The 27,641-nt window shown below is 48.2% G+C and overlaps 1 protein-coding gene across 1 annotated transcript; it reads right to left on the bottom strand.

The window, feature by feature from the left end:
• Positions 1-1,000: 1,000 nt before the first annotated feature.
• Positions 1,001-19,109, bottom strand: LOC306959951 (H-2 class II histocompatibility antigen, A-K alpha chain-like; the record flags this gene model as incomplete). Its single annotated transcript, XM_079552209.1, has 4 exons — positions 1,001-1,139; positions 10,047-10,331; positions 17,757-18,002; positions 19,061-19,109. The coding sequence occupies 4 exons, from the start codon at positions 19,107-19,109 to the stop codon at positions 1,018-1,020; spliced, it is 702 nt and encodes a 233-aa protein (XP_079408335.1). The 3' UTR covers positions 1,001-1,017.
• Positions 19,110-27,641: the final 8,532 nt, after the last annotated feature.

The raw sequence follows: 27,641 nt of genomic DNA, 5'->3' as shown, positions 1-27,641 counted from the left end.
ATGTATCCAATGTAAAGAAATGCAAAAATCATTTTATTATGGATGCAAGGATGCAAAAATATGTCCTCTGTCAATAAAAGCTCAGGTGAAATGTGATATGTATACTTTCCCACATGTATTACAATAGACTCTCTGCAGGTGACAGTAGCACATTACACATTATTATTTTTAACCTTACATGGCTGACCGACGCAAACGTAAGGACATTTATATCATCGAGGACACTTGGCATCAATATCACAAAAAGGACATTTGCAGAGGAAGCGGGAAATGGCGGTTCAAGCCTCCTTGGGACTCGAGTGGGCCGCGGCTAGAAGCTAGCCAAGGACTCCTGCAAAGTCTCAGCAGGAGTTTATCACATCATAGACTAAAACCGGAGCATGACATCGCGGCAGCTCTACATTGGTGGGATTGTATTGGAGCACTCGTCCCATGAAGACAGCAGAAGGTAAGAAAAACGCTTTAGTAAAAGTCATTTTGCAGAGAAACATTGTCGGAGATTTGGAAAAACAAGTTCCATTGTATGGCTTTATAATACGCGTGAAAAAGTAAGCCGTTCATCTGTCATAGGATGGCAGACGAACGTATTGACTCTTCCGTTCATTAAGCGGAGAACAAGGGAAAATGTTCTCCCCTAAAATCTGATATTTAGTCAATTGATTTGTATACAATGGTAAATGTTCATTTGCACCGACATGTCAATACTGCACTGCTTCTAAAGACATGCAATCTATAATATATTATAGATGATAGATTTATAAAATGGTTTGTACATTCAAATGAAAACTACACAGGTTATAAATAGAACAACATATTCAATCAATCAAATTACCCTTTTTTTTTTTCTATAGCACATTAAAAAACAGCCACTTATGACCAAAGTGCTAAACAGACAAATTTAAAGCAAAAAAAAGACATCATCAAGATAAAATTACCACATTAGCAAAACGGCTCAGGACAATAATAAAAAACGAATGCATTAGTTAGTGACACTAATGACATCACAGATCTGTCCAATCAGCGGCACTCGTTCCCTTTGACCAGGAAGAAGGTTCCCACAGCCACGCCCACCAGCCCCAGAGTCAGTCCTACAGCGCAGAAGACAGAGGGCGCCAGAGAGGGCTTCTGGAACTGCACTGCTGTAACACATAATATACATGTTATACACCTTCATGACTACAGGGGGCGCTGCAACAACAATAATATACATGTAGCTAGGTCAATGACGTATCAGGGGTCTAAAAACATGTTTTCAAAAAGTGTTTTCAAAACTGATGTCCTGCATATTTTTGAGTCAATGATTATGTTTAAACACGTTATGTTTGTTAAATAACATTTAAATGTATTTTGTAGCTGACTGATGCTGGATCAGCAATAAAACCAGAGGACCAGGGGCGGAGTGTTCGGTTTCAGCCTAAAACAGTGATCGGTTCAGTATCGGATATTTGATTGACTGCGGAATTCTTCCGCAGTCAATTATTGGTTTTCATGTTCTTTATTATTATTCCTCTTCCATCTTTTTCCCGATTTTCTAGAGCTTTCAGCACCTTCATGCTTTGTGCAATTTATGCAAGTTATGCATCAAAACGTTCTGCATGTTGAGGAGAAGGTGCTGTTACTTTTGGGACTTCTGCAACTTACGGTTTTTCCGCAATCGGCCAAAATGTCGGAGATTTTTCCCATTGACTTATAATGGGGCTGCCGCAAATCCATGCTTTTCTGCACTTTTTTCTGCATTTTATGCAATTTCTGCACTTTGTGCAGGTTCAGCTTCTGCAACTTGTGGGTTTTGAGAAAAAATTGGCCTTCTGCAGTTTTCCAGTTTTTTTATACGAGAGTTTAAAATTTTTGCATTGGTGTGTATGTGGGAATCCAGCCAATGGGGAAACTCCGCCTTTCAGCCATTTGTGCTTCTGCCAATCAAACACTTTCAACAGTTTGACCAGTTTATGGAATTTAAAAGCAATATTAACAATTTATGCAAAGTAACCACTTTATGGGATTTAACCAGTTTATGCAACTTAAGAGTTTATGCCATTTAGGATTTATGAATTTTAAAGAGTTTATGCAATTTACACAATTTATGCAAATTAACCCATTCATGCATTTTACCAGTTTATGCAGTTTATGCAACATGACATTTTATGCATTTTACCAGTTTATGCAAATTTGAAGAGTTTATGCCATTTCTGCATTCGCTTCCCGCATTTCTGCAGTCAATCGCAATGGCACAGCCATTGCATTTCTAGTTATTAGATTGTAATTCAAAAAATGTTTGCAGTTGCACCACCTGACATTAGCAACTAATATCAAATTAATATAATAAAATGGCTTTCATGTGGACTCTTGCATTAGCTTTAGCATTTGTTAGCATGGGTATACATTGACTTGAAGCGGGTTAGTTAATGTTAGTTATAGTTACTCACTCCAGAGGTGGGTTAGTTAATGTCAGTTATAGTTACTCACTCCAGAGGTGGGTTAGTTAATGTCAGTTATAGTTATAGTTACTCACTCCAGAGGCGGGTTAGTTAGTGTTAGTTACAGATATAGTTACTCACTCCAGAGGTGGGTTAGTTAATGTCAGTTATAGTGACTCACTCCAGAGGCGGGTTAGTTAGTGTCAGTTATAGTTATAGTTACTCACTCCAGAGGCGGGTTAGTTAGTGTTAGTTATAGTTATAGTGACTCACTCCAGAGGTGGGTTAGTTAATGTTAGTTATAGTTACTCACTCCAGAGGCGGGTTAGTTAGTGTTAGTTATAGTTATAGTGACTCACTCCAGAGGCGGGTTAGTTAGTGTCATTTATAGATACAGTTACTCACTCCAGAGGTGGGTTAGTTACTGTCAGTTATAGATACAGTTACTCACTCCAGAGGCGGGTTAGTTAGTGTTAGTTATAGATATAGTTACTCACTCCAGAGGCGGGTTAGTTAATGTCAGTTATAGTTATAGTTACTCACTCCAGAGGCGGGTTAGTTAGTGTCAGTTATAGATACAGTTACTCACTCCAGAGGCGGGTTAGTTAATGTCAGTTATAGATACAGTTACTCACTCCAGAGGCGGGTTAGTTAGTGTTAGTTATAGATATAGTTACTCACTCCAGAGGCAGGTTAGTTAGTGTCAGTTATAGTGACTCACTCCAGAGGCGGGTTAGTTAGTGTCAGTTATAGTGACTCACTCCAGAGGCGGGTTAGTTAGTGTTAGTTATAGATATAGGTACTCACTCCAGAGGCGGGTTAGTTACTGTCAGTTATAGTGACTCACTCCAGAGGCAGGTTAGTCAGTGTCAGTTATAGATACAGTTACTCACTCCAGAGGCGGGTTAGTTACTGTCAGTTATAGATATAGTTACTCACTCCAGAGGCGGGTTAGTTACTGTCAGTTATAGTGACTCACTCCAGAGGCGGGTTAGTTAGTGTCAGTTATAGTGACTCACTCCAGAGGCGGGTTAGTTACTGTCAGTTATGGATACAGTTACACACTCCAGAGGCAGGTTAGTTAGTGTCAGTTATAGGTACAGTGACTCACTCCAGATGCGGGTTAGTTAGTGTCAGTTATAGTTATAGTTACTCACTCCAGAGGCGGGTTAGTTAGTGTTAGTTATAGATACAGTTACTCACTCCAGAGGCGGGTTAGTTAGTGTTAGTTATAGATACAGTTACTCACTCCAGAGGCGGGTTAGTTACTGTCAGTTATAGTGACTCACTCCAGAGGCGGGTTAGTTACTGTCAGTTATAGATATAGTTACTCACTCAAGAGGCGGGTTAGTTACTGTCAGTTATAGTGACTCACTCCAGAGGCGGGTTAGTTAGTGTTAGTTATAGATATAGTTACTCACTCCAGAGGCGGGTTAGTTACTGTCAGTTATAGTGACTCACTCCAGAGGCGGGTTAGTTAGTGTTAGTTATAGATATAGTTACTCACTCCAGAGGCGGGTTAGTTAGTGTCAGTTATAGTGACTCACTCCAGAGGCGGGTTAGTTAGTGTCAGTTATAGTGACTCACTCCAGAGGCGGGTTAGTTACTGTCAGTTATGGATACAGTTACACACTCCAGAGGCAGGTTAGTTAGTGTCAGTTATAGGTACAGTGACTCACTCCAGATGCGGGTTAGTTAGTGTCAGTTATAGTTATAGTTACTCACTCCAGAGGCGGGTTAGTTAGTGTTAGTTATAGATACAGTTACTCACTCCAGAGGCGGGTTAGTTAGTGTTAGTTATAGATACAGTTACTCACTCCAGAGGCGGGTTAGTTACTGTCAGTTATAGTGACTCACTCCAGAGGCGGGTTAGTTACTGTCAGTTATAGATATAGTTACTCACTCAAGAGGCGGGTTAGTTACTGTCAGTTATAGTGACTCACTCCAGAGGCGGGTTAGTTAGTGTTAGTTATAGATATAGTTACTCACTCCAGAGGCGGGTTAGTTACTGTCAGTTATAGTGACTCACTCCAGAGGCGGGTTAGTTAGTGTTAGTTATAGATATAGTTACTCACTCCAGAGGCGGGTTAGTTAGTGTCAGTTATAGTGACTCACTCCAGAGGCGGGTTAGTTAGTGTCAGTTATAGTGACTCACTCCAGAGGCGGGTTAGTTACTGTCAGTTATGGATACAGTTACACACTCCAGAGGCAGGTTAGTTAGTGTCAGTTATAGGTACAGTGACTCACTCCAGATGCGGGTTAGTTAGTGTCAGTTATAGTTATAGTTACTCACTCCAGAGGCGGGTTAGTTACTGTCAGTTATAGATACAGTTACTCACTCCAGAGGCGGGATAGTTAGTGTTAGTTATAGTGACTCACTCCAGAGGCGGGTTAGTTACTGTCAGTTATAGTGACTCACTCCAGAGGCGGGTTAGTTACTGTCAGTTAGAGTGACTCACTCCAGAGGCGGGTTAGTTACTGTCAGTTATAGTGACTCACTCCAGAGGCAGGTTAGTTACTGTCAATTATGGATACAGTTACACACTCCAGAGGCGGGTTAGTTAGTGTTAGTTATAGTGACTCACTCCAGAGGCGGGTTAGTTACTGTCAGTTATAGTGACTCACTCCAGAGGCGGGTTAGTTACTGTCAGTTATAGTGACTCACTCCAGAGGCGGGTTAGTTACTGTCAGTTATAGTGACTCACTCCAGAGGCGGGTTAGTTACTGTCAGTTATAGTGACTCACTCCAGAGGCGGGTTAGTTACTGTCAGCTATGGATACAGTTACACACTCCAGAGGCGGGTTAGTTACTGTCAGCTATGGATACAGTTACACACTCCAGAGGCGGGTTAGTTACTTTCAGTTACAGTGACTCACTCCAGAGGCGGGTTAGTTAGTGTCAGTTATAGTGACTCACTCCAGAGGCGGGTTAGTTAGTGTCAGTTATAGTGACTCACTCCAGAGGCGGGTTAGTTACTGTCAGTTATAGATACAGTTACTCACTCCAGAGGCGGGTTAGTTAGTGTTAGTTATAGATACAGTTACTCACTCCAGAGGCGGGTTAGTTACTGTCAGTTACAGTGACTCACTCCAGAGGCGGGTTAGTTAGTGTCAGTTATAGTGACTCACTCCAGAGGCGGGTTAGTTAGTGTCAGTTATAGTGACTCACTCCAGAGGCGGGTTAGTTACTGTCAGTTATAGATACAGTTACTCACTCCAGAGGCGGGTTAGTTACTGTCAGTTACAGTGACTCACTCCAGAGGCGGGTTAGTTAGTGTCAGTTATAGTGACTCACTCCAGAGGCGGGTTAGTTAGTGTCAGTTATAGTGACTCACTCCAGAGGCGGGTTAGTTAGTGTCAGTTATAGTGACTCACTCCAGAGGCGGGTTAGTTAGTGTTAGTTATAGATACAGTTACTCACTCCAGAGGCGGGTTAGTTACTGTCAGTTACAGTGACTCACTCCAGAGGCGGGTTAGTTAGTGTCAGTTATAGTGACTCACTCCAGAGGTGGGTTAGTTAATGTCAGTTATAGATACAGTTACTCACTCCAGAGGCGGGTTAGTTAGTGTCCGTTATAGTTATAGTTACTCACTCCAGAGGCAGGTTAGTTACTGTCAGTTATAGTTATAGTTACTCACTCCAGAGGCAGGTTAGTTACTGTCAGTTATAGATACAGTTACTCACTCCAGAGGCGGGTTAGTTAGTGTCAGTTATAGTTATAGTTACTCACTCCAGAGGCGGGTTAGTTACTGTCAGTTATAGTGACTCACTCCAGAGGCGGGTTAGTTAGTGTCAGTTATAGTTATAGTTACTCACTCCAGAGGCGGGTTAGTTAGTGTTAGTTATAGACACAGTTACTCACTCCAGACGCAGGTTAGTTAGTGTCAGTTATAGATATAGTTACTCACTCCAGAGGCGGGTTAGTTAGTGTCAGTTATAGATATAGTTACTCACTCCAGAGGCGGGTTAGTTAGTGTCAGTTATATAGTTACTCACTAAAGAGGCGGGTTAGTTAGTGCTAGTTATAGTGACTGACTCCAGAGACGGGTTAGTTAGTGTCAGTTATAGTGACTCACTCCAGAGGCGGGTTAGTTAGTGTCAGTTATAGTGACTCACTCCAGAGGTGGGTTAGTTAGTGCTAGTTATAGTGACTGACTCCAGAGGCGGGTTGATTAGTGTAAGTTATAGTTATAGGTACTCACTAAAGAGGCGGGTTAGTTAGTGTCAGTTATAGTTATAGTGACTCACTCCAGAGGTGGGTTAGTTAATGTTAGTTATAGTTACTCACTCCAGAGGCGGGTTAGTTAGTGTCAGTTATAGTGACTCACTCCAGAGGTGGGTTAGTTAATGTTAGTTATAGTTACTCACTCCAGAGGCGGGTTAGTTAGTGTTAGTTATAGTGACTCACTCCAGAGGTGGGTTAGTTAATGTTAGTTATAGTTACTCACTCCAGAGGCGGGTTAGTTAGTGTTAGTTATAGTTACTCACTCCAGAGGCGGGTTAGTTAGTGTCAGTTATAGATACAGTTACTCACTCCAGAGGTGGGTTAGTTACTGTCAGTTATAGATACAGTTACTCACTCCAGAGGCGGGTTAGTTAGTGTTAGTTATAGATATAGTTACTCACTCCAGAGGCGGGTTAGTTAATGTCAGTTATAGTTATAGTTACTCACTCCAGAGGCGGGTTAGTTAGTGTCAGTTATAGATACAGTTACTCACTCCAGAGGCGGGTTAGTTAATGTCAGTTATAGATACAGTTACTCACTCCAGAGGCGGGTTAGTTAGTGTCAGTTATAGTGACTCACTCCAGAGGCGGGTTAGTTAGTGTTAGTTATAGATATAGTTACTCACTCCAGAGGCAGGTTAGTTAGTGTCAGTTATAGTGACTCACTCCAGAGGCGGGTTAGTTAGTGTCAGTTATAGTTATAGTGACTCACTCCATAGGCGGGTTAGTTAGTGTCAGTTATAGTGACTCACTCCAGAGGCGGGTTAGTTAGTGTTAGTTATAGATATAGGTACTCACTCCAGAGGCGGGTTAGTTACTGTCAGTTATAGTGACTCACTCCAGAGGCGGGTTAGTTACTGTCAGTTATGTATACAGTTACACACTCCAGAGGCAGGTTAGTTAGTGTCAGTTATAGTGACTCACTCCAGAGGCGGGTTAGTTAGTGTCAGTTATAGTGACTCACTCCAGAGGCGGGTTAGTTACTGTCAGTTATAGTGACTCACTCCAGAGGCGGGTTAGTTACTGTCAGCTATGGATACAGTTACACACTCCAGAGGCAGGTTAGTCAGTGTCAGTTATAGATACAGTTACTCACTCCAGAGGCGGGTTAGTTACTGTCAGTTATAGATATAGTTACTCACTCCAGAGGCGGGTTAGTTACTGTCAGTTATAGTGACTCACTCCAGAGGCGGGTTAGTTAGTGTCAGTTATAGTGACTCACTCCAGAGGCGGGTTAGTTACTGTCAGTTATGGATACAGTTACACACTCCAGAGGCAGGTTAGTTAGTGTCAGTTATAGGTACAGTGACTCACTCCAGATGCGGGTTAGTTAGTGTCAGTTATAGTTATAGTTACTCACTCCAGAGGCGGGTTAGTTACTGTCAGTTATAGATACAGTTACTCACTCCAGAGGCGGGATAGTTAGTGTTAGTTACAGCTATAGGTACTCACTCCAGAGGCGGGTTAGTTACTGTCAGTTATAGATACAGTTACTCACTCCAGAGGCGGGTTAGTTACTGTCAGTTACAGTGACTCACTCCAGAGGCGGGTTAGTTACTGTCAGTTATAGTGACTCACTCCAGAGGCGGGTTAGTTACTGTCAGTTATGGATACAGTTACACACTCCAGAGGCGGGTTAGTTAGTGTTAGTTATAGTGACTCACTCCAGAGGCGGGTTAGTTACTGTCAGTTATAGTGACTCACTCCAGAGGCGGGTTAGTTACTGTCAGTTATAGTGACTCACTCCAGAGGCGGGTTAGTTACTGTCAGTTATAGTGACTCACTCCAGAGGCGGGTTAGTTACTGTCAGTTATGGATACAGTTACACACTCCAGAGGCGGGTTAGTTAGTGTTAGTTACAGCTATAGGTACTCACTCCAGAGGCGGGTTAGTTAGTGTCAGTTATAGTGACTCACTCCAGAGGCGGGTTAGTTACTTTCAGTTACAGTGACTCACTCCAGAGGCGGGTTAGTTACTGTCAGCTATGGATACAGTTACACACTCCAGAGGCGGGTTAGTTAGTGTTAGTTACAGCTATAGGTACTCACTCCAGAGGCGGGTTAGTTAGTGTCAGTTATAGTGACTCACTCCAGAGGCGGGTTAGTTACTTTCAGTTACAGTGACTCACTCCAGAGGCGGGTTAGTTAGTGTCAGTTATATAGTTACTCACTAAAGAGGTGGGTTAGTTAGTGCTAGTTATAGTGACTGACTCCAGAGGCGGGTTAGTTAGTGTTAGTTATAGTGACTCACTCCAGAGGCGGGTTAGTTAGTGTCAGTTATAGTGACTCACTCCAGAGGCGGGTTAGTTACTGTCAGTTATAGATACAGTTACTCACTCCAGAGGCGGGTTAGTTAGTGTTAGTTATAGATACAGTTACTCACTCCAGAGGCGGGTTAGTTACTGTCAGTTACAGTGACTCACTCCAGAGGCGGGTTAGTTAGTGTCAGTTATAGTGACTCACTCCAGAGGTGGGTTAGTTAATGTCAGTTATAGATACAGTTACTCACTCCAGAGGCGGGTTAGTTAGTGTCAGTTATAGTTATAGTTACTCACTCCAGAGGCAGGTTAGTTAGTGTCAGTTATAGTTATAGTTACTCACTCCAGAGGCGGGTTAGTTAGTGTCAGTTATAGTTATAGTTACTCACTCCAGAGGCGGGTTAGTTAGTGTCAGTTATAGTTATAGTTACTCACTCCAGAGGCGGGTTAGTTAGTGTTAGTTATAGACACAGTTACTCACTCCAGACGCAGGTTAGTTAGTGTCAGTTATAGATATAGTTACTCACTCCAGAGGCGGGTTAGTTAGTGTCAGTTATAGATATAGTTACTCACTCCAGAGGCGGGTTAGTTAGTGTCAGTTATATAGTTACTCACTAAAGAGGCGGGTTAGTTAGTGCTAGTTATAGTGACTGACTCCAGAGACGGGTTAGTTAGTGTCAGTTATAGTGACTCACTCCAGAGGCGGGTTAGTTAGTGTCAGTTATAGTGACTCACTCCAGAGGTGGGTTAGTTAGTGCTAGTTATAGTGACTGACTCCAGAGGCGGGTTGATTAGTGTAAGTTATAGTTATAGGTACTCACTAAAGAGGCGGGTTAGTTAGTGTCAGTTATAGTTATAGTGACTGACTCCAGAGGCGGGTTAGTTAGTGTCAGTTATAGTGACTGACTCCAGAGGCGGGTTAGTTAGTGTCAGTTATAGGTACTCACTCCAGAGGCGGGTTAGTTAGTGTCAGTTATAGGTACTCACTCCAGAGGCTGGTTAGTTAGTGTCAGTTATAGTGACTCACTCCAGAGGCGGGTTAGTTAGTGTCAGTTATAGGTACTCACTAAAGAGGCGGGTTAGTTAGTGTTAGTTATAGTGACTCACTCCAGAGGCGGGTTAGTTAGTGTCAGTTATAGGTACTCACTCCAGAGGCGGGTGGCCGGCTCCTTCAGGGCTGGGTGCTCCAGGCTGCAGCTGTACACCTGTCCCTCCTCAGGCTGGAGTAGCTCGATGGTGGAGAACTGGGTGAAGGTGCCGTCGCTCTGAGGATAGGGCTGGGACACGGAGTCAGAGCTGATGGTCTGTCCATCTCTGGTCCAGGTGAAGTTGATCGGGACCGGGTAGAACCCTGAGGCCTGACACACCAGAGTGTTGGGCTGTGAGGGCCGCAGGTGGTCCTTGGGGTACAGCAGGGGGGCCCCAGGGGCGTCTTGGGGACACAGAGCAGAGATTACGGACAGTACAGATGTTTTTTCACGACTGAAATGTGTTTTGAGTTTTAGAAGTAGACATTTGTGAAAAGGCCCTGTGCATCTTCTTATAAAGGTTAGTAGTTACAACAAGTGGTTGTTCTCAGCACTATTGTGAGAGGGAAAACGTGTGCCTGTGAAGAACTGGGATGATAGGAAAATGTGAAGAAAGTTTGAAATGTGTTTGAACACATCAAACAATTGACTCTGTGCATTAAACGGTTAACTCGTCGCCCAAAAAGCGACTTCCGGCTTCAAAAAAAAAGCAAGTACTTGCTGAACTAATGAATGAGACGGTCATTCATTAGTTCAGCAAGTACTTGCTACATAAGAATGCAATTAAATACACACATTTTAAGTGCCACTGTAACGCAATCGAAACACATGTCCGCTCTGACTTTATCCAGTGATGTAAAAAGAGGTGAAGCTAAGCAGCATGTTTACAATACGGACTAGTCTTTTCAGAGCCAGGTTTACACTTGTTGCAGCGTGAGCAGATAAACAGTGGATTTTAAAGGATAACTCGCCTGGTAAGCACTTTTATAATTAGAAAGACGCACAAATAAACCAGCAGCAACAGCTTAAAGTTCAGACATAGCAGCAAAGCTAGCATTAGCATTTGACCTGTTGTACAAAAACAACAACAGACCTTAGAAAAGTTCCCTGCTATCACTGATCCATGTGGCAAAATGAACATCCTAAGGCTTTACTCATCGTAGCAACTTCGCTATTATTTCTCCAGGGCCGAGCTGAGGCCAGGGCCGAGCTGAGACCAGGGCCGAGCTGAGGCCAGGGCCGAGCTGAGACCAGGGCCGAGCTGAGGCCAGGGCCGAGCTGAGACCAGGGCCGAGCTGAGGCCAGGGCCGAGCTGAGACCAGGGCCGAGCTGAGACCAGGGCCGAGCTGAGACCAGGGCCGGGCTGAGACCAGGGCCGAGCTGAGACCAGGGCCGAGCTGAGACCAGGGCCGAGCTGAGACCAGAGCTGAGACCAGGGCCGAGCTGAGACCAGAGCCGAGCTGAGACCAGGGCCGAGCTGAGACCAGGGCCGAGCTGAGACCAGAGCTGAGACCAGGGCCGAGCTGAGACCAGGGCCGAGCTGAGACCAGGGCCGAGCTGAGACCAGGGCCGAGCTGAGACCAGGGCCGAGCTGAGACCAGAGCTGAGACCAGGGCCGAGCTGAGACCAGAGCCGAGCTGAGACCAGGGCCGAGCTGAGACCAGGGCCGAGCTGAGACCAGAGCTGAGACCAGGGCCGAGCTGAGACCAGGGCCGAGCTGAGACCAGGGCCGAGCTGAGACCAGGGCCGAGCTGAGACCAGGGCCGAGCTGAGACCAGGGCCGAGCTGAGACCAGGGCCGAGCTGAGACCAGAGCTGAGACCAGGGCCGAGCTGAGACCAGGGCCGAGCGGAGACCAGGGCCGAGCTGAGACCAGGGCCGAGCTGAGACCAGGGCCGAGCTGAGACCAGGGCCGAGCTGAGACCAGGGCCGAGCTGAGACCAGGGCCGAGCGGAGACCAGGGCCGAGCTGAGACCAGAGCCGAGCTGAGACCAGGGCCGAGCTGAGACCAGGGCCGAGCTGAGACCAGGGCCGAGCTGAGACCAGAGCCGAGCTGAGACCAGGGCCGAGCTGAGACCAGGGCCGAGCTGAGACCAGGGCCGAGCTGAGACCAGAGCCGAGCTGAGACCAGGGCCGCTCTGAGACCAGGGCCGAGCTGAGACCAGAGCCGAGCTGAGACCAGGGCCGAGCTGAGACCAGAGCCGAGCTGAGACCAGGGCCGCTCTGAGACCAGGGCCGAGCTGAGACCAGGGCCGAGCTGAGACCAGAGCCGAGCTGAGACCAGGGCCGAGCTGAGACCAGAGCTGAGACCAGGGCCGAGCTGAGACCAGAGCCGAGCTGAGACCAGGGCCGAGCTGAGACCAGAGCCGAGCTGAGACCAGAGCCGAGCTGAGACCAGGGCCGAGCTGAGACCAGAGCCGAGCTGAGACCAGGGCCGAGCTGAGACCAGGGCCGAGCTGAGACCAGGGCCGAGCTGAGACCAGAGCCGAGCTGAGACCAGAGCCGAGCTGAGACCAGGGCCGAGCTGAGACCAGGGCCGAGCTGAGACCAGGGCCGAGCTGAGACCAGGGCCGAGCGGAGACCAGGGCCGAGCTGAGACCAGGGCCGAGCTGAGACCAGGGCCGAGCTGAGACCAGGGCCGAGCTGAGACCAGAGCCGAGCTGAGACCAGGGCCGCTCTGAGACCAGGGCCGAGCTGAGACCAGAGCCGAGCTGAGACCAGGGCCGCTCTGAGACCAGGGCCGAGCTGAGACCAGGGCCGAGCTGAGACCAGGGCCGAGCTGAGACCAGGGCCGAGCTGAGACCAGGGCCGAGCTGAGACCAGAGCCGAGCTGAGACCAGGGCCGCTCTGAGACCAGGGCCGAGCTGAGACCAGAGCCGAGCTGAGACCAGGGCCGAGCTGAGACCAGGGCCGAGCTGAGACCAGGGCCGAGCTGAGACCAGAGCCGAGCTGAGACCAGGGCCGCTCTGAGACCAGGGCCGAGCTGAGACCAGGGCCGAGCTGAGACCAGAGCCGAGCTGAGACCAGGGCCGCTCTGAGACCAGAGCCGAGCTGAGACCAGAGCTGAGACCAGAGCTGAGACCAGGGCCGCTCTGAGACCAGAGCCGAGCTGAGACCAGGGCCGCTCTGAGACCAGAGCCGAGCTGAGACCAGAGCTGAGACCAGAGCTGAGACCAGGGCCGCTCTGAGACCAGGGCCGAGCTGAGACCAGAGCCGAGCTGAGACCAGGGCCGAGCTGAGACCAGGGCCGAGCTGAGACCAGAGCCGAGCTGAGACCAGGGCCGAGCAGAGACCAGGGCCGAGCTGAGACCAGGGCCGAGCTGAGACCAGGGCCGAGCTGAGAGCAGAGCCGAGCTGAGACCAGAGCCGAGCTGAGACCAGGGCCGAGCTGAGACCAGAGCTGAGACCAGGGCCGAGCTGAGACCAGGGCCGAGCTGAGAGCAGGGCCGCTCTGAGACCAGGGCCGAGCTGAGACCAGAGCTGAGACCAGGGCCGAGCTGAGACCAGGGCCGAGCTGAGACCAGGGCCGCTCTGAGACCAGGGCCGAGCTGAGACCAGAGCTGAGACCAGAGCCGAGCTGAGACCAGGGCCGAGCTGAGACCAGAGCCGAGCTGAGACCAGAGCCGAGCTGAGACCAGGGCCGAGCTGAGACCAGGGCCGCTCTGAGACCAGGGCCGAGCTGAGACCAGAGCTGAGACCAGGGCCGAGCTGAGACCAGGGCCGAGCTGAGACCAGGGCCGAGCTGAGACCAGAGCCGAGCTGAGACCAGGGCCGAGCTGAGACCAGGGCCGAGCTGAGACCAGGGCCGAGCTGAGACCAGGGCCGAGCTGAGACCAGGGCCGAGCTGAGACCAGAGCCGCTCTGAGACCAGAGCCGAGCTGAGACCAGGGCCGCTCTGAGACCAGAGCCGAGCTGAGACCAGGGCCGATCTGAGACCAGGGCCGAGCTGAGACCAGAGCTGAGACCAGGGCCGAGCTGAGACCAGGGCCGCTCTGAGACCAGAGCCGAGCTGAGACCAGGGCCGATCTGAGACCAGGGCCGAGCTGAGACCAGGGCCGGGCTGAGACCAGGGCCGAGCTGAGACCAGGGCCGGAGCCGCGGACTCGGCGTGCGAGGGGAGACCAGGGCCGAGCTGAGACCAGGGCCGAGCTGAGAGCAGAGCCGAGCTGAGACCAGAGCCGAGCTGAGACCAGGGCCGAGCTGAGACCAGAGCCGAGCTGAGACCAGAGCCGAGCTGAGACCAGGGCCGAGCTGAGACCAGGGCCGAGCTGAGACCAGGGCCGCTCTGAGACCAGGGCCGAGCTGAGACCAGAGCTGAGACCAGGGCCGCTCTGAGACCAGGGCCGAGCTGAGACCAGAGCTGAGACCAGGGCCGCTCTGAGACCAGGGCCGCTCTGAGACCAGGGCCGAGCTGAGACCAGGGCCGCTCTGAGACCAGGGCCGAGCTGAGACCAGAGCTGAGACCAGGGCCGAGCTGAGACCAGGGCCGAGCTGAGACCAGAGCTGAGACCAGGGCCGAGCTGAGACCAGAGCCGAGCTGAGACCAGGGCCGAGCTGAGACCAGGGCCGAGCTGAGACCAGGGCCGAGCTGAGACCAGGGCCGAGCTGAGACCAGAGCCGAGCTGAGACCAGGGCCGCTCTGAGACCAGGGCCGAGCTGAGACCAGGGCCGCTCTGAGACCAGGGCCGAGCTGAGACCAGGGCCGAGCTGAGACCAGGGCCGAGCTGAGACCAGGGCCGAGCTGAGACCAGAGCTGAGACCAGAGCTGAGACCAGGGCCGCTCTGAGACCAGGGCCGAGCTGAGACCAGAGCCGAGCTGAGACCAGGGCCGAGCTGAGACCAGGGCCGAGCTGAGACCAGAGCTGAGACCAGAGCTGAGACCAGGGCCGCTCTGAGACCAGGGCCGAGCTGAGACCAGAGCCGAGCTGAGACCAGGGCCGAGCTGAGACCAGAGCCGAGCTGAGACCAGAGCTGAGACCAGAGCTGAGACCAGGGCCGCTCTGAGACCAGAGCCGAGCTGAGACCAGGGCCGCTCTGAGACCAGAGCCGAGCTGAGACCAGAGCTGAGACCAGAGCTGAGACCAGGGCCGCTCTGAGACCAGGGCCGAGCTGAGACCAGAGCCGAGCTGAGACCAGGGCCGAGCTGAGACCAGGGCCGAGCTGAGACCAGAGCCGAGCTGAGACCAGGGCCGAGCAGAGACCAGGGCCGAGCTGAGACCAGGGCCGAGCTGAGACCAGGGCCGAGCTGAGAGCAGAGCCGAGCTGAGACCAGAGCCGAGCTGAGACCAGGGCCGAGCTGAGACCAGAGCTGAGACCAGGGCCGAGCTGAGACCAGGGCCGAGCTGAGAGCAGGGCCGCTCTGAGACCAGGGCCGAGCTGAGACCAGAGCTGAGACCAGGGCCGAGCTGAGACCAGGGCCGAGCTGAGACCAGGGCCGCTCTGAGACCAGGGCCGAGCTGAGACCAGAGCTGAGACCAGAGCCGAGCTGAGACCAGGGCCGAGCTGAGACCAGAGCCGAGCTGAGACCAGAGCCGAGCTGAGACCAGGGCCGAGCTGAGACCAGGGCCGCTCTGAGACCAGGGCCGAGCTGAGACCAGAGCTGAGACCAGGGCCGAGCTGAGACCAGGGCCGAGCTGAGACCAGGGCCGAGCTGAGACCAGAGCCGAGCTGAGACCAGGGCCGAGCTGAGACCAGGGCCGAGCTGAGACCAGGGCCGAGCTGAGACCAGGGCCGAGCTGAGACCAGGGCCGAGCTGAGACCAGAGCCGCTCTGAGACCAGAGCCGAGCTGAGACCAGGGCCGCTCTGAGACCAGAGCCGAGCTGAGACCAGGGCCGATCTGAGACCAGGGCCGAGCTGAGACCAGAGCTGAGACCAGGGCCGAGCTGAGACCAGGGCCGCTCTGAGACCAGAGCCGAGCTGAGACCAGGGCCGATCTGAGACCAGGGCCGAGCTGAGACCAGGGCCGGGCTGAGACCAGGGCCGAGCTGAGACCAGGGCCGGAGCCGCGGACTCGGCGTGCGAGGGGAGACCAGGGCCGAGCTGAGACCAGGGCCGAGCTGAGAGCAGAGCCGAGCTGAGACCAGAGCCGAGCTGAGACCAGGGCCGAGCTGAGACCAGAGCCGAGCTGAGACCAGAGCCGAGCTGAGACCAGGGCCGAGCTGAGACCAGGGCCGAGCTGAGACCAGGGCCGCTCTGAGACCAGGGCCGAGCTGAGACCAGAGCTGAGACCAGGGCCGCTCTGAGACCAGGGCCGAGCTGAGACCAGAGCTGAGACCAGGGCCGCTCTGAGACCAGGGCCGCTCTGAGACCAGGGCCGAGCTGAGACCAGGGCCGCTCTGAGACCAGGGCCGAGCTGAGACCAGAGCTGAGACCAGGGCCGAGCTGAGACCAGGGCCGAGCTGAGACCAGAGCTGAGACCAGGGCCGAGCTGAGACCAGAGCCGAGCTGAGACCAGGGCCGAGCTGAGACCAGGGCCGAGCTGAGACCAGGGCCGAGCTGAGACCAGGGCCGAGCTGAGACCAGAGCCGAGCTGAGACCAGGGCCGCTCTGAGACCAGGGCCGAGCTGAGACCAGGGCCGCTCTGAGACCAGGGCCGAGCTGAGACCAGGGCCGAGCTGAGACCAGGGCCGAGCTGAGACCAGGGCCGAGCTGAGACCAGAGCTGAGACCAGGGCCGAGCTGAGACCAGGGCCGAGCTGAGACCAGAGCCGAGCTGAGACCAGAGCTGAGACCAGGGCCGAGCTGAGACCAGAGCTGAGACCAGGGCCGAGCTGAGACCAGAGCTGAGACCAGGGCCGAGCTGAGACCAGAGCCGAGCTGAGACCAGGGCCGAGCTGAGACCAGAGCCGAGCTGAGACCGGGGCCGAGCTGAGACCAGGGCCGAGCTGAGACCAGAGCCGAGCTGAGACCAGGGCCGAGCTGAGACCAGGGCCGAGCTGAGACCAGGGCCGAGCTGAGACCAGAGCCGAGCTGAGACCAGGGCCGAGCTGAGACCAGAGCCGAGCTGAGACCAGAGCCGAGCTGAGACCAGGGCCGAGCTGAGACCAGGGCCGCTCTGAGACCAGGGCCGAGCTGAGACCAGAGCTGAGACCAGGGCCGAGCTGAGACCAGGGCCGAGCTGAGACCAGGGCCGAGCTGAGACCAGAGCCGAGCTGAGACCAGGGCCGAGCTGAGACCAGGGCCGAGCTGAGACCAGGGCCGAGCTGAGACCAGGGCCGAGCTGAGACCAGGGCCGAGCTGAGACCAGAGCCGAGCTGAGACCAGGGCCGATCTGAGACCAGGGCCGATCTGAGACCAGGGCCGAGCTGAGACCAGGGCCGAGCTGAGACCAGGGCCGAGCTGAGAGCAGGGCCGAGCTGAGACCAGAGCTGAGACCAGAGCTGAGACCAGGGCCGAGCTGAGACCAGGGCCGAGCTGAGACCAGGGCCGGGCTGAGACCAGGGCCGAGCTGAGACCAGGGCCGGAGCCGCGGACTCGGCGTGCGAGGGGAGAAGAGTAAGGGGAGAGATAGTACAGGCTGCAGAGCGAGGACGAGCCAGATCATCCAAAAATAACTTTCTCTCAGTTGAGATATTGATTGTGTTTTGTCTGTTAAGTCAGACATACAAAACTTAAAACTAACAAACTGCTGAATGAACTAATGAATGAGGCGGTGCTTTTATTTTGCCATGGTAGCAAAACCGGATGTTGTTTTCTGGGCTTTTCAGGTTACCGTTAGCTTAATGCACAGAGTCAATTGAAACTTTACAAACAATGAAAGCAAACGAATTAAACCAAAAAGTCAGGTAAAGGGTCATTAAGTACAATCTATTTTTTGTAAACAGCACTGACCTAGTTTCAAGGGGATGTCCTTCATAGCTTTACTCACAACCTTTTGATTCAGCTGGCACAGTGCTTGATCTCTCATGGCTTCTTCATAAGCTACTTTGTTGACCACCGGATCTACAAACTTTGGCAGACGGGAGACAGTTCTTTTATGTTCAAAGTCTGTCTCGTAGACTACATCTGCATCCAGGCCATACATGTCCAGTTTGTCTGTGTCCGAGCAGCCATTAATATGCATGTCTTTATGGGATTCTGGAAGAAAATAAAAGGAAAATTAAAGCATTATTAAATGGCTAGAGTTTGCTCCTTGTGAGGCACAATATTTCAGACAGCAAATGATCATAATAGAAATGTATGCATGAGTATTGCATGTTTGATACTTTGTCTGCACTGACTGAGTATGGCTTACATTTATTTATTTATTTTTTACAGTAAATGTTTGTTTACTTGATGGGATGCATTTTCCTCTGTAGTCTAATTGTAATGGTCTCTCCAAGTGCAATAAATAGATAAGTTACTAATACCTTTTGCCAACAAACAAAAAGACCTGGGGCCTTGTTCATAAAGCTCACAATCAAACAAAATGAGTTAGCTTGTCTGTACATGCAGGTGGGGTTTTGAGTACAGAAGGATGAGAGAACAGTTCGGTCTGGGTGATGTGAGAAGGAGAGGTCAGTAGATGCGGTGTGTAATTCGCAGTGACTCTGAATGGACTTATGCTTTGGACCAACCTCAGTGCGGCCTCTGCAGGAGTTGGTTTGACTATTAAAGCACAGCACAGGCTTTGGTGCCTGTTCATGAGTGTGCATGAACAGGCACGTCTTTGAGCACGTCTTTGAGCGTCACCGATGATTGCACTTGGTAAAATTATAGAAATGTAAACATTTCACGCAAAGCTTGTGATTGAATTCTTATTTTCTTGAATCTTATCTTATCTTCTAAATTAACTATTTGAAATGTGCGCTAAACTTCATTTTTCATTTCAGTCTAATTTCTATAAATACAACCTTTGGCGCCAAACAGTTCGTACGTAAGGTTTTGGCCTCATTCTGTCCGTATGTGAGCTTTTTTGAAAATGAGGCCCTGGACCTGAAGACAGCTCTACTAACTATCGGGGAGCAATCGTTTGATGCAAAAAAAAAAAAAAAAACGAGAAAGAAAAAGGTTACTTCGTAAACAACAGTTGGAAAAAAACAATTTCCAAGATTTGAAACAGCAGCACAAAGTAGGAGGAAAAACACAAAGTGAAGATATAAGTAAGGTCAGTATCAGTTAGTAGTAATCATTAATTTAGTAGCAGTATTCCTTACCCTGGGCAGAGCCCTGCAGTATCAGGAGTGTCAGTATGAGCAGCTTCATGTTGAACTGAACTCTGTCTGAACTCTGTCTCTGTTTGTGTCTATAATTCAGATTCAGGCCGGACTGGTCTGAGTATGAGGAAAAGCCCTGAATATTCACCTGAACTAATTAGAAAACAGAATAGGCCACAGTCGGCTGTTACCGGGCAGAGCTCAGCACAAACCTGCAGCTTTAAACTCAGACTCAGAGGACGGGGAAGTTTACTGTGATGAGTGTGACATAAAGTGTAAATTGTCAGAGACAGAAGTGTTTCTCTGCAAACACAGCCAATTTGTTTTAGGCAAGGCAAGGCAACTTTATTTATACCACGCATTTCGTACACAAGGCAACTCAATACGCCTGACAAAAGAACAGTGCAGAACAGTCCATCATTGTGCATTGCTTTCCTGTATAAGTCCATCACTCGCTCACTCCCTCGCTCACTCCCTGCTCCAAAGTGCGACAGCAGCGGGGTCCGATTGCAAGTTTTCAACTTTCCGACTTTTGGATAAACCAGGGCAAAGCCAAGTCCGTACCCTGTTATCAAGAGTCCAAATAAGTGAATATCTTTGATGTCTCCGACCGACAGGACCGCGAGGCAAACGATCCACTGACTCCACACGTCCACCACAGCTGTGAAAGTCCGGTCAGGGCAGACGACCTCCTCCGTGGCCTCACTTTGTGAAAAAACCTGATCAATTGCGCTGAGATTCCAGTTAATCAATTCCATAGTTTATCGGTTCGGGAGGACAGAGAGCAGGTGGTCAAAGAGAAACAAAAGTCAGACAAAGACACTCGCAGAAGCACAAAAAAAAGCACGAAAGCCAGGAGCAGTTAGAAAAGTAAGGAAGTCGTTAAGAGCTGGGCAAGTTGGCCAAATATAATATATTCCTCCTTCTTCATTTTACTTCAATTAAGCACTGCCTAAAACACAACACGCAGCCTTTTGCAAAGTTGTAGTGGATGTTAATGAATGTTTATAAGCCCAGTGTAATTCTCATGATCTCCACACGAGGGAGGCAGATACACAGTGCCCCCACCACAGCCACACCTCTCTGTTCTACAAATCTGAATTTAACCTCTTTTTTTGTTTAATATTAATCAAATGATTTGACACTGTAGGGTTCTGTGGAGGGCTGAGTACTGTAAATAACGGCAGCCTTTCACAAATTCAAATTGCTGTCATTCAAATGACCATTTTCATTTGATTACAATGAACAATGGTGACAGTGGCGCAGATGGTTCAGCGTGTCGTTTGTGACCGAGAGTCAGCGGCTCCAATCTTGCACATTGTCGTTGTGTCCTTGGGCAAGACACTTCGTCCATCTTCACCATGGCTTTAGGCCAAATGTAGTTAGAAAAGCACCATCTCAATATGGCCACATATTGACCATCAAGATCAGAGACACAAAGTCTTCACGTGCATAAGGAATGCCACCAGATTTCCAGGCGTCCAAACGCAAAAGGGACCTAAATCGGGCCAATAGTCATAGGGTTAGGGTTAGGTTTAGGTTAGGGGAATATCCCGATGACCTCCTTGTTCATTCCTTAGTGAATTGAACAGTTAAGGAGAGCCAAAGGTTTGCCCTGGCCCAATTGTAGAAGGTGCAAACCCCTGACAAAGAGGTGTAGCAGTCGTATAATGAGAGAGACGTGTCCTCAGTAGAGGCTTCTTGCTATAGCCATTGTTAAGGTCTGGCATTAGATCTGAAAGGTGCAAAATGAAGGGGGGAAAAGAAATGGCTGTGGTGATGAAGAAGGGTTAGGGTTAGGTTTTAGAAAGTTGTTATTAAAATATTGCCCAATAGGCTTTTTGTGCTCTGGCAACAGGTCAGTCCATATAACCCGACGTTCAGGGCCCACAGAACCAGCAGATTTTTTTTTTCTCCATTACGACTCATTAAGTCCACAGGGTTTAAGCGGAATGTTTTTACACTGCAAACTTATCCCTAGAAGATCCCAGTTTGCCCAATCCACTGCCCCAGCCCCCCCGAATGTGAGAAACTAATATTGATTGTATAATGAAGCCTTTGGCCCCGAACCCAAAACTCGAACCCAAGCGGAAGAGCATAGGAGTAGAACCCTTGTCCGGGGTCGAGTTACTCCCCTACCTGTCCAGGCATGAGCTCAGCCCCTTCCCCTCTCACCCACACCACCAAAGAGGAGGCATGGGGGAGGGGAAGGGGGGAGGAGGAAGTGAAGGAAAACTGTATTAAAGAGGCTCAAGTTCAAGCATGAGCTCCCAATGGTTAGAGTAATGGTCGAGATTAAGTATATTTAAGTTGCGGAAGGAGCGTTTCTATAGAGTCCTAGGCTTAAGTTTAGGCATAGGCCACTAATATTAGGTTTAGGGTAAGAGCTTGGGTTAGGATTACAGCAGATGTGGTTGAAATGAGTGCTGCTTCAGAGTCCTAGGTTTAAGTTTAGGCATAGGCCACTAATATTAGGTGAAGAGCAAGTGTTTGGGTTAGGATTCTTTAAGATGTGGTTGAAATGAGTGATAGTTTAGTGTTAGTCCTCGGTAATTGGGTTTAAAGTGATAGTCTGGAAGTCTAAATGTTTTACATTTTTTAAGAAATGCACAAAATTGACCTCCTGGCCTTAAACTTTGATATATAGTGAGTACAAATATATATTATTATATATTTTTTAAGTCCCTCCTTCCCTGAACTCAGCAACTACTCAAGCAGTCCCGGCGTCAAGAGGGGGCGTGAGGGGGCGTTGCCCCCTCACGGGTACAGTCCCGCCCCCTCAGTCAAAATGTAGTGTTTTCATTTTTTAATATATTGTTTTCAGTCTATGATGTGTTCAAAACAACCAAAAACTCAGAAGAAACTCCACTGACTAATGAACAGTTTTGGAAATTCAAATTCTAGTTTCTAGTGGTCCTTGAACCCATCAGGCAACTGCTAACAATGTTATCAGTGCATCATCCCGCCATAAGGAGTAGCCTGTAGCTAGCAGCTATATTTTGTGTTCCAAATGGACATTCGCACATGGCTGAAAAAGCCAAACATGACGACACCGTCGCCGTCCCTGCAGCCTTTCAGAAGCAACAGGAGAACCGGAGAGGCTGAGGAGCACCTGCCGAGGCGTGGGCGCAGCAGACCACCAGGACTCTTCAGGACTACGTAGTGAGTGAACGCCTTGTTTTCGTCTGTTTCTTAATAGTTACGTTGTGGTAAAGCAGGTATCTTTACTTGTGCCTGTGTGTTATTGTAACTTGTTATCACGTTTCTATGTGGCTTGTATTAAACAGTTGGGCTGCATACGTTTTCTCATACTATGCATGCGTACACGTCATCGCCCCCCCTTGGTTTTCAGCTGCCCCCCCTTCTGTTCTGAGCTGGCGCCGGGACTGTACTCAAGAGCCCGCTCGCCGATCGTGTAGACCAATAAAATGCGAGCAAGACGATGATTGACACTTCATGCGCGCTGCAGGCTCGCGCCCGAGAACTGAGCACGCGCAGAGTGTTTCTCGTACCTGGATCCGCCATTACGCCCGAGCGCCGCTCTGGACAACAACAGCCAGAAGCTACGACTGCCTGCTCCTTCTCTTTAGACATGTAAACAGTTCAAAAGTCCATCTTCTAAACTAGCAGGAAAACGAGGGCAAGACAGATGTGGAATTTATATCGGAGAGTTGTTCAACAGATGGACGGAGCTACGTGAGCTCAACTTCAGCACGGAGGAAGAGAGATGGCAGTTTCTACAGGTAAATGCATGACATTTTGAAGTTTTCATGACGATAATTAGTTGAATTTAGTCCGTCATGGTTAGGGTTTTTGCATATGCTAAGCGCTAATACGCTAGCTAACTATGGCCTGTTTGCATGGCGTTATAAAGCTATAGGTTAGCCTACTGTAAACACTGACACTGGTCACCGCGATGTTTTCACTACTTTACATGCACGTGAATTGACCATGTATATTTCTGTGCAAACTGGCGTTACATCAAATGTAGCATTGAGATTTGGAGACGTGCAGACACGCAGTATATGTAATGTCAAAACCTAAATATAGTGCTAGCATCTGAACTTTATTGTATGATAGATAAATGAGGGCCAGTGGGCTACGTGCGTTATTGAAGAAAATGTGATTAAAAATATAGCTTACTCTGTAAGAATTGTATTAGACTTGCACAATGTCGTTGCTACATTTTGTGTAAATATACATAACTTTATGTTTCCAGTTACCAAACCGGATCAGGAGTTCCAATATCTACTCCAAAATAAAAAATAAAAAAACACTCTTTCCTGCTCATATTGCTGTGTCAGCACTATCAAGTGTCCACGGGGACTTCTCTGAGAGGTAAGAATTTTTTGGGGTGAATGAGATTATCACACAACACGACAGTATGTAAAGGGCAGACAAAAATGTGCATTGAAATAAAAAAAAATCACCACAGAAACAAAGTATAGACGTGTGAACTGTTGTGGGTTGAGGATAATGGTCTAATCAAATGGTGTGCATTACTTACTATAAATAGGTAAGCCTTGCTGATGCTATGGAAAAACAGACACCCAAACACCACAAAACAACCATCATGGGTTGAGTGTCAGTTTAGGAAATAATTCATAAACTGCCATTATCCTGTATTTGTAGAGATAATGATTTTGAAGAGGGAGTGAACATCTTGGAGCAAGAGGAAGCTTCTACTTCAAGAACCGGAGAGTAAGTAAAACATGTTTGGTGTCTGTAAAGTTGTCACACTGATCATTGACACTGAAATGAAAATAATGTTTTTGTTTTTTGTTTAGTTTACCGTCACTTGGTATTCCTGAGGAGGAGAACAGCCACACTGTGAGGATTTGAGCTTGTGTTTAAACCAATCCAGTCCTGTTCCACATAAATACATGCAGATATAGACATGCAACAGAACATGGAAACCTTTGTACATAATACACACTTTTCACACTGTGTTCAGGGGCCTCTCTGAGAAGGAAAACAGACCTGAATGACCTTCAGCACATACGTGAGCAGGAGGCAGAGGTCAACATTACAGAAGTGAGTACTGATGCCCACTCACACATTTCTGCTCTTTTCAGTGTCATCGTTTTTTGGTTATAAAACTTATAATTGGACACATCTAAAGCAATTATAATTTTTATTTTAAATTTATAATCCTGACACAGGAAATGGCATATACAAAGACAGTGGTGTGGAGCACACATGATGCGGCTGGGACTAAGAACTTTGGCAAAAAGTTCCATGCAGTAAGTAAAATGGTGAGCTTTGTAAAAGATGCTTTTTTTTTTTTTTTTTATTACATTCATTGTGTCTTCTTGAGTAATACACTTTTTTTGGTTTCTTTTTAAAAGACACTAGGTTGGAACAAACAAAAGCTGTTCAAATTACCTTCCATGCAAAACTTGCAATAAAACATACATTGGTGAAACAGGACGGACCTTCAACACACGCAAACGGGAACATCAAAAGGAGTGCGAAAAGGAGACAGCGGGACGATTAACCAGAGCAATAAAACAAAAGGCCACACAAGAAAACCTCAAATCCGCAATATCAGACCACTGCAAAAGGGAAAATCATATCATGGACTGGGAGGGGGCGAGGATCGTGGGCACGGAAGAGCACAAATACAAGCGCTGGATCCGGGAGGCCATAGAAATCAGAAAGCGAGGAATAAGATCCATCAACAGAGATGAGGGCGCCTTCACCCTGGCGCACACATGGGACGCACTTCTCCACTAACCAGCACACGGCGGAAGGCGTGGCCACACTGACAGGTTTATTGCTTATGTCAGTGTGGCCACGCCTGGGAAGAACAACATCCCAATAAGAGACGCATCATGCACGTCGGGAGACGCCTCTGACGAAGACGGAAGTAGTTCCTTGTCCGTCGAAACGCGCAAGGTAATTTGAACAGCTTTTGTTTGTTCCAACCTAGTGTCTTTTAAAAAGAAACCAAAAAAAGTGTATTTGTAAAAGATGCTTATTGTGCATTATACTGTACATGTATTTGATTTTTGTCTCTGTTCTGTGTAGGCAGGCCAGCAAAAGGGATGTTTCACAGTACTACAGTGGAACAAACGTAACGCACTGGAAAGTGAACGAGTGGACAGTGAAAGGTTCAAAAGCGTGAGGTCATTCTGAAAGAACGTTGGTTCAAAGAAGTACCAAAGTATGTGAAGTTTAGGTATTGTATTTGCAATTTCTTTTTAAATGTAAATTATAGAAGCTTCAAAGTATGCATTATTTTTAAACAGCCCGCCTGGAGACATTGCACAGTCATCTTATGTACGCCCGCAAAAGATTGACTTATGACCTGCCCATCATGGATACAAGAATGCCACTCTCAGCCCTCACCGTGTACACAGATCTGCAAAGAGGAATACTGATGTATAATTGCATTCAGTATGTACACATTTTGTAAACTATGTATCTTCATTGCTTTTCTGCGATTTACTTTTTTAGCATTATTTTGTCCCTATTTCAGATACCGGAAAGTATTCAATAAAAAGTCCAGGTGCTGCAGGATGTATACAGTGAAGGTTGAGAAGGACAATTCATATATTCCAGAGCTCCAGACAATGATTGTTGCTGCACGCCGTGCAAGAGTGAGATCCTCAGACAACTGGGTTTGCTGTAAAATGTCTGTGACCCAACAACCCGGGAGTTACTCCAACACCAGCACATAAGGAGATGGTATGGACTCATTTATTCTTCTCACAATATTGACTATAGAAATTGCATACATCTATGTATCCATAACATTATCCTTGTTTTTTACAGGTCAACAATTTCCACAGAAATAACGTCATGATGTTTTTTTTATATATATAAATAAATAAATAAATAAATAGTTGTTGAAAAATATTTGACCATTGTTTGATTCTATGTGTAACCAAATGTTTCCCTGACTACTTATGAGATGGTATTTCTGTGCATGTTCTTTTTTAGGTAATGTGTTAGCTGTGTGTGCTTAGAAATTACAAACTGTATTACATTGCATTCTTTATTCTCATGAAAACAAAGCAAAGTGACTTCAACTGAAATGTTAATTACACTCGACATGTGGCATAAATCCAATGTAGGGCCCACTAGGATCAGTGTGTCTGATTTAGTCTCTGTGACACTTTAGATATGCAGTTCACTGGAGGCTGCAGGCAGCATGTTTTTTTCAATATCCGTGGGCATTTCTGCACTGGGGTGTGTCCAGGAGGTGCAGAGTGAGAGATGATGACATCAGGGTCTTTGTTCACCGTCCTGACCTCCAGAGTCATATTCTGTATGTGCATACCAAAACATACCAAAAGAAAGAGCAGTTTTGTTATACTAACACTTTTTATTACATTTGCTGTAAATGGCTACACGGACTTCTGAAGGGACTTACATGTTCGAAGTGTAGCCTCTGATTATGACCAGGGGCTAAATCCTCTTCACTAAGGTCTAAAGCTGGGTCTCCAACATGCTTCCACGACCCAGGTCACAGATGCTTTTGGTGATGGTCTGCTTGATGCTGCAGGTGGGGTTTATTCATCATCGGAGGATCCTCCCATTACAGAGCTTTGCAGAAGATGAAAGATAAAATAATTAGAAAAACAAAAGCAATATGGCCTAAATCTGAAGTGGTCTAAAACACACCAAAAACACGACAGGACAATCAATCGTACGCTAGCTGTTAGCATATCAAAGAAGTAAACACAATGTCGCATGCTATAAACCATGCCAAACGATGTCAAAACTACATGTTTACTGGATACACCAGTTTATTTGACATTTCAGTACAAAGTTAGCTGCATAAACGTGTTATCCCCGTCAAAAAACACAACGATTTTCTAACATAAAATGCATTGTTACCTTGGAAAACTCCATTGTTGACAATGTCACCGTAATGTCTCTCCTCGTCACTTCTTGGCCCATTGAACCTCGCGCGTGCACGGGAAAACAGGCGTGGCTTCCCAGACAAATCAGGAGGGGAGGGGGCGGGAGCTGGAGCCGTTTTTTAAAAAAAAGAGAGCTCTCTCTCTTTTTTCCTGACAAACTCCAGACTATCACTTTAAGTGAAGGTTTGTAAGATGGGTTCTTTGTTTAGAGTCTAAATTTGAGACACATCAGTAGAAGACCTTGGTGTCATCGAGTGTTTCGGCCATAAGGTTAGGGTTTTCAGAAATTAAAAGTTATGTACGAGGTTTAAAACGTTTTTGGATATTATTAGCGGTTTTTGGAATGTGTTTTATGGAGAAAATGTTAAGCTTATATTTTTCTTTTCTAAAATTTCTTTATATTGAATTATCCCGAAATTATAATTTGACACATCTTCAGTAGTGTACCTTGGAATCACAGGGTGTTTCGGCCATTACCACTATACACCCTCATCCAAGGACGGCCCCAACGGGAATGATCAAGTCCCGTGGTGTGTCTTTTTAAATTTATTAAAGTAACGGTGAGTGAAGGAGAAAAAAGTAAGTAATTAATTTATGAGAACAAGATTTAAGTTGAGCCAGAGTTTAGTTCTAAGTGAGGTAAGTGGTTTAGGTAATCGAGATTCAAAGTTTTAATTCCATATAAAAAGGTAAGTAATAAATTGTAAGAA

Source organism: Gobius niger (genome assembly GCF_951799975.1).
Source record: "Gobius niger genome assembly, chromosome: 2".
NCBI lineage: Eukaryota > Metazoa > Chordata > Actinopteri > Gobiiformes > Gobiidae > Gobius > Gobius niger.
Note: the sequence above shows the minus strand (reverse complement) of the source record. Positions and strands in the feature narration are given on the sequence as shown.